The sequence below is a fragment of the Fistularia commersonii genome, chromosome 18 (genome assembly GCF_037954325.1).
Source record: "Fistularia commersonii isolate RoL2024-O1a breed Wild chromosome 18, RoL_Fcom_v1.0, whole genome shotgun sequence".
Lineage (NCBI taxonomy): Eukaryota > Metazoa > Chordata > Actinopteri > Syngnathiformes > Fistulariidae > Fistularia > Fistularia commersonii.
The window spans coordinates 10,512,528-10,527,796 of NC_141301.1; the positions used below are offsets into that span (position 1 = coordinate 10,512,528).

Here is a 15,269-nt window from a genome sequence, read left to right on the forward strand (position 1 = left end):
TATATGGACTGTATGCTGTTCACTTTGCAGTGGTAAGACATGATAGTAGATATGCAAATGATTGCCAAGAGTTAAAAGAACTCACTTTATTTCATATGGAAATAGCTGCATATTAAATCATGCCGACAACATTACTTGTGTTACATCTTTATCTTGGAGTAGAACAGGATAATCCAATTTGATCATTCAAGTGGCTCATCTATCAAACGATCAATGAAGGCCCTATTGTGAAGGGATTCTCACAGTCCTTTACAATTTACAAGTGGCTCCACACTTGTATTGATAAATGTGCCAGGGAGAGGCTTTATCAATTCGTGATTTGTGATTAATGCATGGTGGCGGAGTTAACTCAGTGAATTTCTCCACAGGATGAGCAGCCGAGGCAACAAGGGGGATGTTCGGCTCAGGAGAGGAAATAATTCCACGTGTCCTGGACCTAAGCATCTGGGAGCCACAAGGGGTGGATATGCATGCAGGATCAATGTCTCAGTGCCACGCAGGAATAAGAAAAATATTACAATTAAGATCACCAGTATGATCACTGCTGAGTTTAACACCTCTATCTTGGGAGTGAGTATGAGCATGACCCAGAAATCGTATCCCTCAGTCAAATCCCAAGCCCCTTATAATTGCAGCCTCACTCCTTGATGTTCCATAATCCACTGTAATTGGTTCCCATGCTGGTAGCGGCTTGGAACAGAAGATGTCTGTGACAACCATCTCGCTGACTCGCTGTGCCCCTGTGACTCTGATGTGTGTGTGTGTATGTGTGTGTGTGAGTATTGGGGGGGCTTGGAAGATGGGGGTGTGTGTGAAGAAACTGGGGGAAGAGGGGAGGGGGATTAGTCATAAATCTCCCAAACCCAATTCAGGAGAGGCTTTCAGATGATGAAAATACAGTAGCTTCTCCTCCCCCAATTAGCATTATCTCAAACATACACACGTATGCACACGGAATATACGAATACACACATAATCTGAACTAATGTGTGCTCACTGACACTTAAACTATATGCACACGTTTATACATATATGTGTGCATATGCACACCAAACACATATATTATCAGTGTCCAACTTAGTTCTGAATCTAAAAAAATTAATTTGGGTATATTTTTATATGCTAACACTATCACTCCTGTCTTCTGGATGAGTGATTGCAAACAGATTTCGAAAGAGGTCATTTGAGACGAACACAGCTGAGACTTTGACTTTTCACATTTTGTCACCCCTCACAACCAGCAAACACATTTTGGTAAAGGTTAGTATCTTGACTAAGAACCAGAAAGTTTTTTTGTTTGTTTTTTTTCCTGGTCCGCAAAGTTTAAATCTTCTCAGAAAGCTTGACGACTTCAGGGATAGCGAGACTATCCTTGAAACGGTATTGAGAAATTAGAATGAAAGTCCTGTAAGCTACTCAGAACCTGATCATAAGTAAACTACAAATGTAAGAATCATCATTTCTATCCTAAAAGCATTAATTTGTTTCAAGTCCATTCAATTAACAAATAGATGATTGCAGTAATCCCATGATGGTATTTCACCCATATACATTATAACTTTCTTCCAAACTCTATTAAAGTCGCACCAAACAGAACATCCAACTTACTGACAATATGTCTCATTGATATTTAAACGGTTTTGAGAATTTCTGAGATCATGACGGTTTTATGAGGGATCCAGGGAATTGACTTAAACATGACATGAAATGATCTGTTTCAACATTGGCTTGAAATGTCACAATAGTCTATTATGTCTACTCTAACTACTCTCATTTTATGTTTCAAGCCTTTCACTTATTTTCCTCATCAACTTTCTCTGCATCTTCTTTTTTCTCTTTCATCTCATCCTCATATTTCCTTATATTCTCATAATTGTCAGAAACCCTGAAGGCATTTAAGCCACTTATAGAGTAATTAATAATACCTAATTTTCCTCTAGTGTGACTTCTCTGTTCTCAAACCACCTGCAAAGCTCTCTCTCTCTCTTTCTCTTTGTCTCTCTCTCTCTCTCTCTCTCTCTCACACACACACACACAAACAAACCCACACACACTAACACACACACACACACACACACACAGACAAGGCTATCTTTTCCAACCTCTTGCAGCAGAGAAAAGAGAGCTATGTTTTACATCTGCGTGCGCACACAAACACACACACTATTACACACATAAGCACACTCTTACACACACACACAGAAACACACACTGGCACATATGCATACACACATTCATGCTGTGCAAATAGGCATATATACACACCCTCTTATGAAGGACAAATCCCAAGAGACAAGAGGAAGTGGGAATAAAGCGATCAAGAGAGAGCACACACATATTTCCATCCCTACCATCACCTCTCTTACTCTAAAGCTGCATTTCTCTCTGTGTTTTTTCATCCACTCTCTCTCCTCTGTCTCTTCCCTTGAAACGCACACGGACCTGCAGCGGCAAAACCCTCTCTCACACACGAGTAGATAGAGCGGTGGAGAGCAGAAGGATCTGGGTGGCAGGAGAGAGACAGGAGGGCTGTTGTTTGTTGAACAAAGGGGAGCGCAGTCCTGGAAAGAAGAGCAGCTGTGAAATGCCTCGAAGGGAGCCTGCCGGCTACTCCTGCAGAGACCTGAAGGTAAGCCTCATACATCGCTGATGGAGAAACCAGAAGAGGTGAAGATACTAAGATACGCACAGAGATGCAGAGAGAGGAGACATGGGGGGGTTTTAAAGCTACTGGTGCATGGTACTACTACAGCTCTATCCCCATGCAGCTTCCTTCCCAATCCATCTGTGGGTGATATAGTCTTGCCGTGACTGAATTTTGTTTCAGCTGCAAAGCCCATCGGCAGGTGGATACCAAATAAAAGTGTTCATTATGAGAGGGATGGGATGAGAAACAATGAAGAGAGGGTAGTTTAAAAAAAAAAAAAAATGACAAACATGGTTAGATGGCAAGAAGCGGCGGCACTTTAAGCAGAGTGAGAAAAGCGGAGTGCTAATGGGGAAAGTGTAAGGATTTCCCTCCAGCATCGGCTAGAGCACATCTTTGTATCTAGTTCCACTTGTTTTTTATCACCAGTGTCGTTGCAGATGTAGAGTTCGTCATTTACATCTCCTTGCCCTTCGTGGCAGGGCCTGGGGGTATTTTTATTTTCTATTTTTTTTCAAACACAAGACGGATAATCCTGCCGCTTGCATCCTCATGTATTGTGCTGTAGTTCTGTCAGTGGGATGCAGGAGTTTTAAAAAACACAGCAGCAGGAACAAACCCCAAGTGAATGTACATGTGTTACTGTAAGAGCATTTTCCTGTGAGGAGGACGGGGGGTTTCTTGTACCCTGACACACAGCGGACCATGTTTTCACTCATGCATTTTTATGATGAGACCAGGAGATAAAACCATTTGTGCTGGTTATGAATGACTTTTGCGGGGTTATTCATGCATACCGCAGGATACAAAAAAAAAACAGCTCTAATAATTTATATTGAGTTCCTTGCTTATTTTTAATGCCTGTACGATACTGTAATCTCCTCTCGATTCTGTCCGTTGGACTCTGCAGGACACGCATCTTGAGAATTGTAAAAGTTTTATGGCAATGCAGTGGCTTTGGAGGTCACATTAATCAAAAGGAGTTTTCCCAGACCTTCTGGGTTTTTTCGCATTATGGTCCAAGGAATCATTATTTTTTCATTTTCCTTCACAGAGAAAGGGGCAAATCTAGATCAAGCCATTTACTCCCTTGCTACTAACAGAAGCAAAATCATGTTTTTAACATAAACCATCAGCATGAGGATGAGACGGGAAACGCAAGGTGCAACTGAATGATTTATTAATCATGAATTAGCATAAAATTTGCATTTATGCCACACCCTCCCTTGTCATAGAAGTCTGCCATCACCCTGCTCATAGCTGATTAAATAGTAATTTGATTTTTAGAGAGTATCACAGGAAGTGAGGGCTACTTAGATATAATGCTTTTGGATGGCCTTTCGATCTTATTACCACCGTAATTCGTTGTAGGTGCAACTCAGCAGTATGTTCCCCCACCTCCCGCCTGGTTATTATCCATGTCCTGTTCTCTGTGACAAATGAGCAAAAGGGGCCAAAGGTGAGATGTAATGCTCAGCAGGATCTGAGGAGACTCTCAAAAGAGAAGAAGACAGCGTGAATAATTAATTGGATCTGTTTATTAAGTCAAGACGGGACGTCTCCAGGGGATGAAGAGAAAGCTCCATTCTTAAAGCTGATCCATATTCTCTCATACTGCAGAGGCATATTTGTGTCACAAGCTCAGTCAGGCATGGAAATATTTTCATATCTAGTTCCCTGCTAATTGTCATGTGTGTGTGCCATTAAACTACTCAGTAAAATGGAATAGCTGGATAGCATTGGAGAAGATCCGTATGCAGTTGCTATATCCTCTTACCACTCCTCATTTACTTGTCATTATCGTGTACACTGCAGATTCCACTTCATTTCTAGTTCGTACTTCTCACATGAAATGAGTGGTTTAATTTGTAACGTTTGTGTATATAAGTGCCTATACCTATGTGTATATAAGTGCAACTAATTCTGGTTTTATCTATACATAAGTCATATGATTGGCTATGTGTCCCAGCAAATCTTGCATTCCACTCAGGAAACTCCCATACTATATGCTGGCTCTGATCACAATACAAATTCACCTGCTTTTTCCCTATAGAGAGCATCCCACACAGTGTTACACCAACCTCTTATAGTCACACGCCGCAGTAACATAGCCTCTGCTTCAGCAAACATGCAACATGAATGGACCCTACAGAGGCCGGCTGATGAAGTGCAACGGCAGTTTCAAGGATGACTACCTTGCTCTTAATTTTTTCTGTTTGTGATACTGTTCTGTTATAACTCCTCAGTACCCATGCAAAACAACAACAGGATCAGACTTTTGGGGATTATTTACAGTTGACGACTACATTTGATAGGTGATCAAGTTAAAATGGCACCTCCTTTTTGAGTCACCTTGCCCATAGCATAATCCATGCATTCATCCATCCCAACAGCTATGATCTGCAAGTGATTGCAAGTGATTTGGAAAGAAATATATTCAAGTTGCAAGACATAATTTGTTAGTCTTTTAAAATGAAATGACAACTGTAAAATTCCTTCATCCTCACAAACCGGTCATCAATGACATGACAAGAAAAGGTTCATGCTAAAGACCGTGTCCATCATGACAAGGTTGTGTGTGATGAATTACTTTTTGATCACTTCCTCGTCGTGGGAAGGGGGAGGAGTGAACCGGTTTTTATCTAAAGTTGTTTAACAAATGCGCATCTCTTGAACTATTCATGACTAGCCCTTTTATTAAGCGGGGCAGACACGATGCCAAAGATGCTCCAACGCCTCGTGTCTCTCTGATAAGGATTCAGGATGGTTCAGTTTTACCGAAACCTGTAAGAACGGTATGTGTTGTTCTGCAGGATCCCTGCAGCCATATTATGCAACCGCAATTCCTCTATTATTGTGCGCAGTTCTAGTACAATATTGCTCGGTTTCTCACATGATTCACTGCCGAAAATACTACGCTGAGTGTCACTTTGATTGACCTGTATAACAAGAGCCATGAAAGTAATTTTCCTGCTGCAAAGACACACCACCAAGTTTAATACACAGGATCTCTTAAGGGGTGCATGATACACGGGCAATTTAGCCTTGCATGCAGTGCAGATCAAATGCAATAGATGTGTAACAATTTCACAGTTCCTTTTGAGAATGTTAACAAGGTGATGCTAATCTCTGCGGTGCCATTAAGATATAGGGGGAAATGTGGAAAGTTTTTTTTTTTTTCCCCACATCTTGTCATATGCCTCTCCTATTTCCAGGAAAGCAGTATCACCCAAGTGCAGTGCATAACAGTGCTTTCAGATCTCATTAACAAAGGAGATGTGCATGCTTATAAAGCCCATAGACTGATGGAATGGATTTTTGGATTCGACGTACTCCTCTATTTCCTCGTCCCTTTCTTCTGCCGGCAACTTTCATACTTTTGAGGATAGGCTGCGGCTCCACAGAAGAGGAATGTCAATTCTGAACATACAATTATAGGGGTTAATCATTTCATTTTGGATTGCTTTGTGCTGACTATAAGACAAGGCTTCTTAAAGGGTCATGCTTTAGACACTGAAGCATGTCAGAAATTCCATTCAACACTATTTGACCCTTGGCCCCTCTGGCTTTTACCATGTCCTGCTTGGCTCTGCAGCCCTGCCCCCACTCCTCATTGGTCAGATCACCTCTGACCATTCTTCTTCCTCTCTTCTATCCTATGCAGTGAGGTGAAGCCAAAGAATTATGGTCTGCTCATAGTATAAATCTTGCTTGTCATATTTGTTTCAGAGGATTGGAGGTGGTTATGGATTGTTATAATGGAATTGTACTGTTTTTATATGATGTGCAGCAAAGATTACTGCTCATTTCTCACTCAAATTTGTCCCTTTGCTTTGTACATTTCAGCCATCATTCTCTCAGGATGAGACACAACGGTGGTATGGGGGGGGGGGGGACGTGGGATCTAAGTCATAAATCACACCAACAACCTGACAAAAATGCTTGATAAGGACAGGGTGTTGAGGAGCATGTCAACCGACATCCCACATCATCCACCTCTTCCCCTCTGCCTCTTTCCATCACATCTCTCACACTTTCAGCCAGCATAAGTGAAGAGGGTGTTATTTGGCTCCAGGAGGTGTTTGGTTTAATCCCTTCTTAGCTCTACTCAGCAGCATTGAGAAATGTCAGCTATCACGTTTTTTTTTTTGTGAAAACTTACTCATCTTGGTGGATGCGGGAAGCAAGTGTAAGTTTTTTTTGTTTTTTTTTCTCGCCATGCATTGGCATCTCTTGATTGGAATCTGTTCTTATCTGTCTGTGGTCTGGAAAGGAATATACTGTGAGATTGAATGAAGGACTATGAGAGAGGGAGAGCGAGAGAGAAAGAGAGTGGGACATATCATTAAGGAAATTGTTTCACTAGTGACAGTCGGACGTCTCTGTGCAGTAGTGTCACTCCAGAGAAGGTCACCCATGAGAAGGACACAATTTGATACGCTCAGCTCACTATCGGACATAATGGCAAAATGGGAGGGAGGGTTTGTAGGAGCTATGTGTGGTGTGTATGTGATTTGGTGCACGTGCGTGTTCCTGTGTATGTGTGTGTGTGTGTGTGTGTGTGTACGTCCAGGCCCGGAGCCAAACTAAACGGGGACGTTTTTAGTCATTTGACCTGCACAACCTCAAAGTGTCATAAGTGAGCAAAGATAGTGATGTTATTTTATGGGCCAAGCTCATCCTGGGCCATAATAATCATAGGTCCTGTAACCATGAATCTTCCCTTTCAATAAGAAGGCAGTATATATAAAAGAGGGTATCTCTATGGTTAACAAATGTCCTCGAAATTTGGTGTGACATATCTACCGCCATAGATATCTGTCTGCTACCGTAATGTAAATGTAGTTGTTGAAGTCTTGTGCAATCTTTAAAGCTGTATTTGCTTTTCTTTTTCTGCTTCGCTGTTTGCTTTTACTCTATGCCTCAGCTGTATCAGCCGTATACAACCAATATGGTGAGGTGACAAAAAATCTGCAAGGTATGGCCTGCAAATCCATGCATGAGTTCCCACAAACAGACAAAACCGTATTCTAAACTAAGAGTTACAGTCAGATTTTGCAGCGCTAGCTGTCATTTGCAGCTGTGACATCCACATAGACAATGCTACAAATGCTATTTAAAAGTGATAACGTTATTAGTGTTGGCTTACAAACATAGGAAAAGTGCTGATTTATCCATCCGAAGATGATTTATCTTATTCTCGATAGCCGTGTACACCATTCAAGGGCAACTGCAAAAAATCGACGTCCCAAGCTGGGGCAGAGTGGAATATATAATATATATTCCTCTGTATCATGTAAAATATGAAAGCAATTTATTCATTTTTAATGTGTTACATTTTCATTGATGAAGGGATATCTGTTGTCCAGGTAGTTATTGCAGTACACAGGCTTTATTTGAACATTTATTTATATCTAAAGAAGTTATCATTCAGATGTAGCTATTGCTCCCTTTTAGTGAGCTTTTTCAAGGTGATGATTGAAAAATGTACAAAATTACATAAAAAGAACGCGTGCTAAAGGCCCGAGGGACAATCACAGGCTTGCGAGGGCTAAAATGAAATAAAGTAAAAAGTAAAAGTAAAACAAACAAAAAAAAACAAACTTGGTTGTCTCTTTATAGAATGCAGCAAATGTAGTAGCAGCATTAAAGGACAATATGTGTTCTGTACGATGAGGTGCAAATTCCCTGATTCCCTTTTTACCCTTTTCTCTCAGAGCACAACAGATGGATACTGTTGTTATCAGGAAACAAACACAATACCGGTAAAGTGTTCTGTCACTCTCTTGGTTACAAGATAAATGCTTGTTACCCTCTTATAACTCCTACGATAACAACCAAAGCTGGTATCCGTGTTGGAACACCTCTAGTATCGGCCTGTTGAGTCTTCCACCGTAAACGGACGTGGCAATCGCTGCGCTTGATGAAAATTATCTCAGGTCTTGTGTACATAAATCTCTCAGGCAGGTCATTTCTGAATCATGACAGAACCGAAAAACGGTCCGAAATAAACGGACCTGGCAACCTTTTTAAATATATTCACTGATGTTTTTTCAGAGGCTTTGTCTGCGTCGCGCACACCTCTGCTTCCTGTCTGTCTTTTTCCCTGCTAAGATGCCTGTCACGTCACACTGCCCTTTGCTTTGGACCATCAATGTCAACACTGCATCCCAGCGCGGATCTGATTTGTGACGTGATCCTCTTACTTCTTTACCCTCGTCTTTGAATTCCTTCTCTTTGGTTGTCGGTGATCAAATACATTACGATCAAGGCAAGATGAGGAAGAAATGTCAGATGATGTACAGGTCAGGAACCAGTGTCAAAAGTTGTTTGTTCATGTGTGTCCCCATGTTCTTTTAGTTAAATAAAGTTGTTGAATGTTTTATAACACCCAAGGGCTCCATAAGTAAATTGTCTCTTGTGAGGCTGCAAAGGTGTTGTAAGATTGATGCTAAAATTAGGGCTTTATCTGAGATTCCCTCCGACACTCAAGGCCACTTGTCTTTGCAGCATTAGCAATGGGTGTTATTGCATCTCACATCATTCTGGAGACATTAAAAGTGTCCCTTTTATACTCCTCAACCACATCAGATCTGATATCAGATTTTTTTTACCTACTTCAGTATAAAACTAATGAGCTGGAAATATTTGAAAACACATCAAACACATTTGAGACTGTCACCACATCACCCAGTTGTTCACGGGGTGCTACAAACAATCACAAAAATAGCAAAATGCCAAAGTATGAAATGCACACTAAAATAAGCAGCTAGATTTTGCAAAGACAAGGTGGTATTTTTGATATCTTTCAAATTTTATTCCTTTATTATTTATTTTCTATTTGATTTTTCTTGTCTCAATCTGGTGACAAAGCAAACCCCAGCACTCATCGGAACAGTGGTTAACATGTAATCCCATTAGTAGTAAATATTCTCACCTTGTATCTTACAAGAATCAAGTACAATATACAGGTATTTAATGAAAACGCAATTTTATCATGGCATTTTAAAAAATATGGTACTTCAAATACAAAATTACATAATTCATTGTTTGTTTCTTTGGGTTATTTGATTCACTGGGTTGATAATTCCATATATTCCCCTTTGCTTATTTTCTTGCTTGTTTGTTTATTCTTTACACTGCAACTTTTCTTATTGCTCACAATTAAATCTTTAAACAAATTATTGTGTCACCAATCAGATTCATTACCCCGGCAAAGCATCAGACCACTCATTCAGTCTTCCTGACATGTGTATTTTACATAAGCCCATCTATAAAATATTCAAATTCTTACCAATACAGGTTATTTTCTTGTGGCTGTTTTTACTGCTGGCTCACTGTGCAAACTGATAGTAGTTGGGTGGACACGTCCATTACTCAATTCTTGAAAATATTCATATTTTGTCCGTTAGTTTTGTAGCTCTCAAATTAGCAAGAAGAGCATGACAGATAGAAAGTAGCACCCATCTGAACTTGTCAAGGGATAAAGACCTGACGAGTTTTTTGCACTTTGAGGTATATCTCACATTGAAACACTGTGCCATTCACCGTACAACTGAGAAGGAAATGCCCTGCATTACTTCCAGAATCATGCTAAAGGGATATTTTATCATTATTTTGAGTCGTTTTGTCTTCATTAGTCACTGCAAATACATTCGGCCAAGACCATATATTCTTTACAATCTCAGCCCATTCTTTTTACACTTACCGGTACTCTGAATATGCCAAACAATACTCTCTTTGAGAGTCAGTCCTAATATTTTAGGGTATAAACATGAGGTATATAATGAATGGAACTGCATTTAACCAAATAGCATTCATACATATGCATTCCTGTACCATTACAACACTCCCCATCATGTTCAACCCCTTCACAACTAAGTCCCATTGTGTTTCCCTCTCAGTGGTTTAGTTTGGTATGGTGCATGATTTGAAACTTAATTCATACGAATCATGTCTGATAAATGTGTTTTCCGTGACACTGCACTGGCTTCTGGTGAAGTTTGAGTTGAGATTAAAACTTTATGATCCATTAATAAAACTGCCAATGTGCTGGCTAAAACATATATTTATGGCTTGAAGGTGACAGCGTTTTTTTTTTTTTTTCTATGGCACTGCGCACACAATATTAAAAAACATTCTCTTTGCAATAGATTTTTGCTATTCATTAACTTGTTCTGCTTTATTTATCAGTGTTGGGACTGTGTCGTGCATAAATAGATTTTACTTGACAGCAAAGCTTATATGAGTAATAGGTGCGTTGTGATGGGGTGTTAAATGTTGTGTGTTAGGACTGTATTCTAAAACAATCACGATTAACTGCATTATACATTTTATTTTATTTTATTTTATTTTATTTTTTATTTTTGTACTACTGCTTTTTTATTACTTTCCTGTCTTTTTAGTACATTGACTTTTCTGTCACTGGAACACTTTAAAAACCTTTGAGAGTTAATGCTGCAGTTATTATGGTATTGTTACTGTTGCAGTTTGGGGAGCTGATGGATTTTATGAGGTCTTGTGTTTCAAAAAGTGATAGATTGGACACCCCAGACGATAAATAATAGGCACCCATATTCACTGCTTTGTTAGATTTATATATTTTCCAATGTTTATTAAAGTGGGCAAGTTAAAATGAAAAATTCAATTTGTAATTAGTGATACCTTCAGCAGAACAATATTTATTTCTGCTTTAGTAGATTAATTAATGTTGTCCTATTCGACAGCACTGGGACCAAGTCAGGTTTTGCCACGTTTCCTTTATGGTCCAATGGAGAAACAGCTTCTCAGATTTTAATTATATGACAGGACTCAATGGCCCCATTTTACTGATAGGAAATATTTTAATGACAGTCATCATTAAAATGGATTTTAGGGACAGATAAATGCAAGAAAAATACATTCCACATCAGGATCTCTTTCAAAATCTGGTAAGAGGGAAGATTTGTCAAACATTTAATAAGAAAATGGTTACAATTTAATTCAGCAAAGACCATTGAATCCTTACAAATGAGCCTCTGGATATTAAATGGTCATTTGTTATTTGCTCCTCTGGTCCAAGCAATACTTACAATTATGAGTGTGTTATTTCAGCGCACTGATATCATATTGGATATTCAACATAACCCTTTTTAATGTAAAGAACAATTATGATCATTGCATGTTCACCTTGTTCCGTCAACACAAGTCTCTCCCTTCATACTGCAATGGATGTTTTTCACAGAAATTATTATTTAGGGTATTTGAACTGCACACTCTTCCTCATACTGCATGCTGCACACTCGCTCTGCCTGTCCAACTTCAGATGCAGGAACAGTCGGAAGAGCAAACAGTGCTAATCCGGGGTTGTGACAACCAGCTAAAGGGGCAGCGGTTGTTACAATACCCTGGTTTACGATGTTTAGCTGAATAATTTGCTCATGGTAAAAGCGCTGTAAATTCAGGAAATCGCAGGGTTAAAAAAAGAAAGACAGAAAGTAGATCCTTGTAAAACCCCTTCACAGCAGAAAAACTAAAGTACTGAATTAATTAATCCTAAATGAACTACAGAGATTATATGAGTGTGCACGGCTACTCACACCAGCCAACACAGAAATGGGAGCGGAATGGGGATTTCTGTTACGTATCATTAATGTGTGACATCTGCATATTTCTTACATTTCTGTATAAATGGTCTACCCGCCCCGAGTACGTTGATTTAAATTCAAACAATACCACTTGTGTCATCCCCTTGGAAAGTGGGTCACTATAATACAACTGTACCAAGTCAACTGGGATAAGAGCCTTTTAAAGGCTATGATAACTGGCCTTTGGCTCTATTTGGGTTCCCCAAAACACACCACAGTGGTTATTTATTGCAAAATACGCAACATGAAATTTTGCATAAATATGCATAGCACGCTAAATGGCAGAGGTTGTTTGGCAGTCACGTACCGAACACCCACACTGCTGATTACCGTGGCCAAGGTATTTGGGATTATTGAAATAGGACTCCAGCATTGCAAAATTAAAGGGCCACATATTTTGTAGAAAAATCTTTTCATTATAATGGAATTTTGATATTTCTTGAATAGTCTTCAGCGTGTTATTGTTAGCTATGTTTTTTTAGGAGTGTAATGGGAATGCGGTCGCTGTTACAATATCCTCGACATAAGCAACCCCAAAGATTCACAAATTCTGTTTTTTGAAAATGTCAATAATATGGAATTACTTATATTGGAGGTTTGAGTCTTTACATTCGGAAAATCACGTAATATTTCAAGTTTTTTACAAGTGTTACCAAACTTGATAATTTTGAATGCTGAATTGCTTACCGTGATGTTGTTACCTTTCCCTTGCTTTAAATTATAGTGGAGACCCTTCAGTGTCCATAAAAGTGATAATAAAATAGTAAAGCCACAACTAACTGGGAGCTCTGGAGCTCAACCCTACTCCACCATCCCATAGTTTTCACACTCGGGTGTATTTCGTAATGAAGCAATGATTATAGGAAATAAATAAGGAAATAAGATGCATTGATACCACTCTCAAAGTCACAAATAAAAGCTTGTGACTTGTAGTCAGCTTTGTGATAATAATCAATAAATTGAGTTATTTCTCCTGCTTATTATGAAACATTTCTTTATTTGTTTCTCTACATCTCAACTATCCCTTCACACTGCACCTCATTTGGCTTGAAGTGAAGTGTGAAATATAAAGCTTTGTTTAGAGCTCGATTATAGATTGACTTTCATTTTCAAACTGGGGAATTCAGATTGAAAATAATGGTTACATCACAGATCAGTCATGTTTTCTTTTACTTGACAGAGGTGAGGATAGTCGCCACCTTGTGAAGTTATTTCATTGGAGTTGATTTATGAAATGAATGAATGCAGGAATCACAGAATGTAACTTTGAGCCATCATGTTTTGACAAAATCTTCAAAAATGTCCAATTCAACTTTGGATTTAGAAATAACTTATTTGGACTTTAATTCATTTAAATTCCAAATTAATTTTCAAATAAATAATCACTGATTTCTATGCTTTCGAAATAGGTAATTTTCTATACATTTTTACCACAGATTCTGAATAGTCTTATGTTTGTTGAAAATACACATGCTCCGCTAGACAAACACGTTTTGCATTTTTTTTAATTTATTTTTCCCTTCCAGACAAATATATGTAACTACACCCGGCAGGCAGTTTGACCTTTTCAACCTTGAGATCCCATCCACTAATGTGGGTTTTTTGAGGTCTAATAACAACAGATGGTAAATATTGACGTATTGACTGACTGTAGAAATTTAATTTATGCCTTTGTGGGTTTCCACTGTTGATCAGCACATTGTTAGCAGAGATGTAATGTGTGTTATTTCAGAGAAGGTGTGCTATTTTGAGTGAGGAGAGTCAAAGGCGGTTCAGTGGATGATGATTGTACACGAGCTCGGAGGAAACTGTAGCTGATTCTCTACTGTATCATTTTAGTCATGCTCATCTATCGTGTTTTGCAGCAAACGCTAGTAAAATGGTCACATAACACAAGGTTTTAGCCATCTCGGTGTTTATGTCCTTTTTTTTTTTTTAAATAGGTGTTGCGCTTCAGCTGAGGATGGCAGGAGATTCTCGAATCCTTATGGATCACAACATGGAGATAGGAATAACACCTGCACAGGTAAACTGCACTGTCACGATGCAATTTTTCAGTATTCTCACGACAGCAAATGTAAAGAGTATAGACACTCAGTGTAAGACAGTGGAGCAAACTACAAAATAGTGTCAGCAGAGATAAAGCAAGATAGGAATGATCAGACAGGACTGAGCTATATGTGTAATAAAGAGAACCAGACCAGTGGAAATGGATGAAAGGGCTGGTAGATAAACAAAAGATATATGTGACAGAAATAAACTATTAATGAACCGAGTACCACCAGTGCAGCTCTTTAATGTGGAGATTAGCCACGACTAAGTTTAAGTAAGAGGTAGTGGATTTAAATTGGTAACAATATGCATGAAAAATGTTTTTTTGTTTTTTTTACCAATGTACAACGAAAAAATCTCAAGGAGAAGAGCAGTTCACCCTCTGTTACTACAGTGTAGTAAAAACTAATGAATTTTTTACAGACCATCCACAGGGACCATATTGACTACAACAACCAAAGATTTCATGGTACCAAATGGATGACAGATTTATCCATTGCTCATGTACCCCACGGTGGATGTGTGAGGATGGCTGGTCTGCGCCATTTTTCGGTTTAAAGTCGGACAGCATCGATTGAGTGAGATTTTAGAGCTGTGAAAATCTTTAAAACTTGAAAAAAAAGGAACGATCTTTTACGTTTCCAGTCCACATCTGGTCCAGTATCTCTGAGTACTGGTGGCCGATTGACATTTTGTGAATGCATTGTCATCAACCCACTAATTGCGATGCAGGTCAATAAGCATTGTCTTCCAATTCTTCTTTGTCAAAACGTAACTTAAACAGGGATCACTCAAAATCAATCCCCCCAAACTCAATACGTACAAGCCTCACCCGATATTCAGTGAAACAACAACTGACATTTCAGCGAAACTATTTTTGTTTATTAAACCATCTCTAATAGACACAAATGGCCTGTTTTGTTTTTCTTACTCCATTATTGTAT

The 15,269-nt window shown here is 39.0% G+C and overlaps 1 protein-coding gene across 2 annotated transcripts in view; it reads left to right on the forward strand.

Moving 5' to 3' along the window:
• Positions 1–2,229: 2,229 nt before the first annotated feature.
• Positions 2,230–15,269, forward strand: part of kcnj5 (potassium inwardly rectifying channel subfamily J member 5) — a 29,210-nt gene continuing 16,170 nt past the window's right edge. The window contains exons 1-2 of one of the 2 annotated variants that reach the window (XM_086164584.1): positions 2,230–2,629; positions 14,217–14,299. In XM_086164584.1, the coding sequence (XP_086020710.1) occupies positions 14,237–14,299 (63 nt within the window). In that variant the 5' untranslated portion in view covers positions 2,230–2,629; positions 14,217–14,236. The remainder of the gene's footprint in view (positions 2,630–14,216; positions 14,300–15,269) is intronic. The other variant, XM_086164585.1, reaches the window with a different exon arrangement.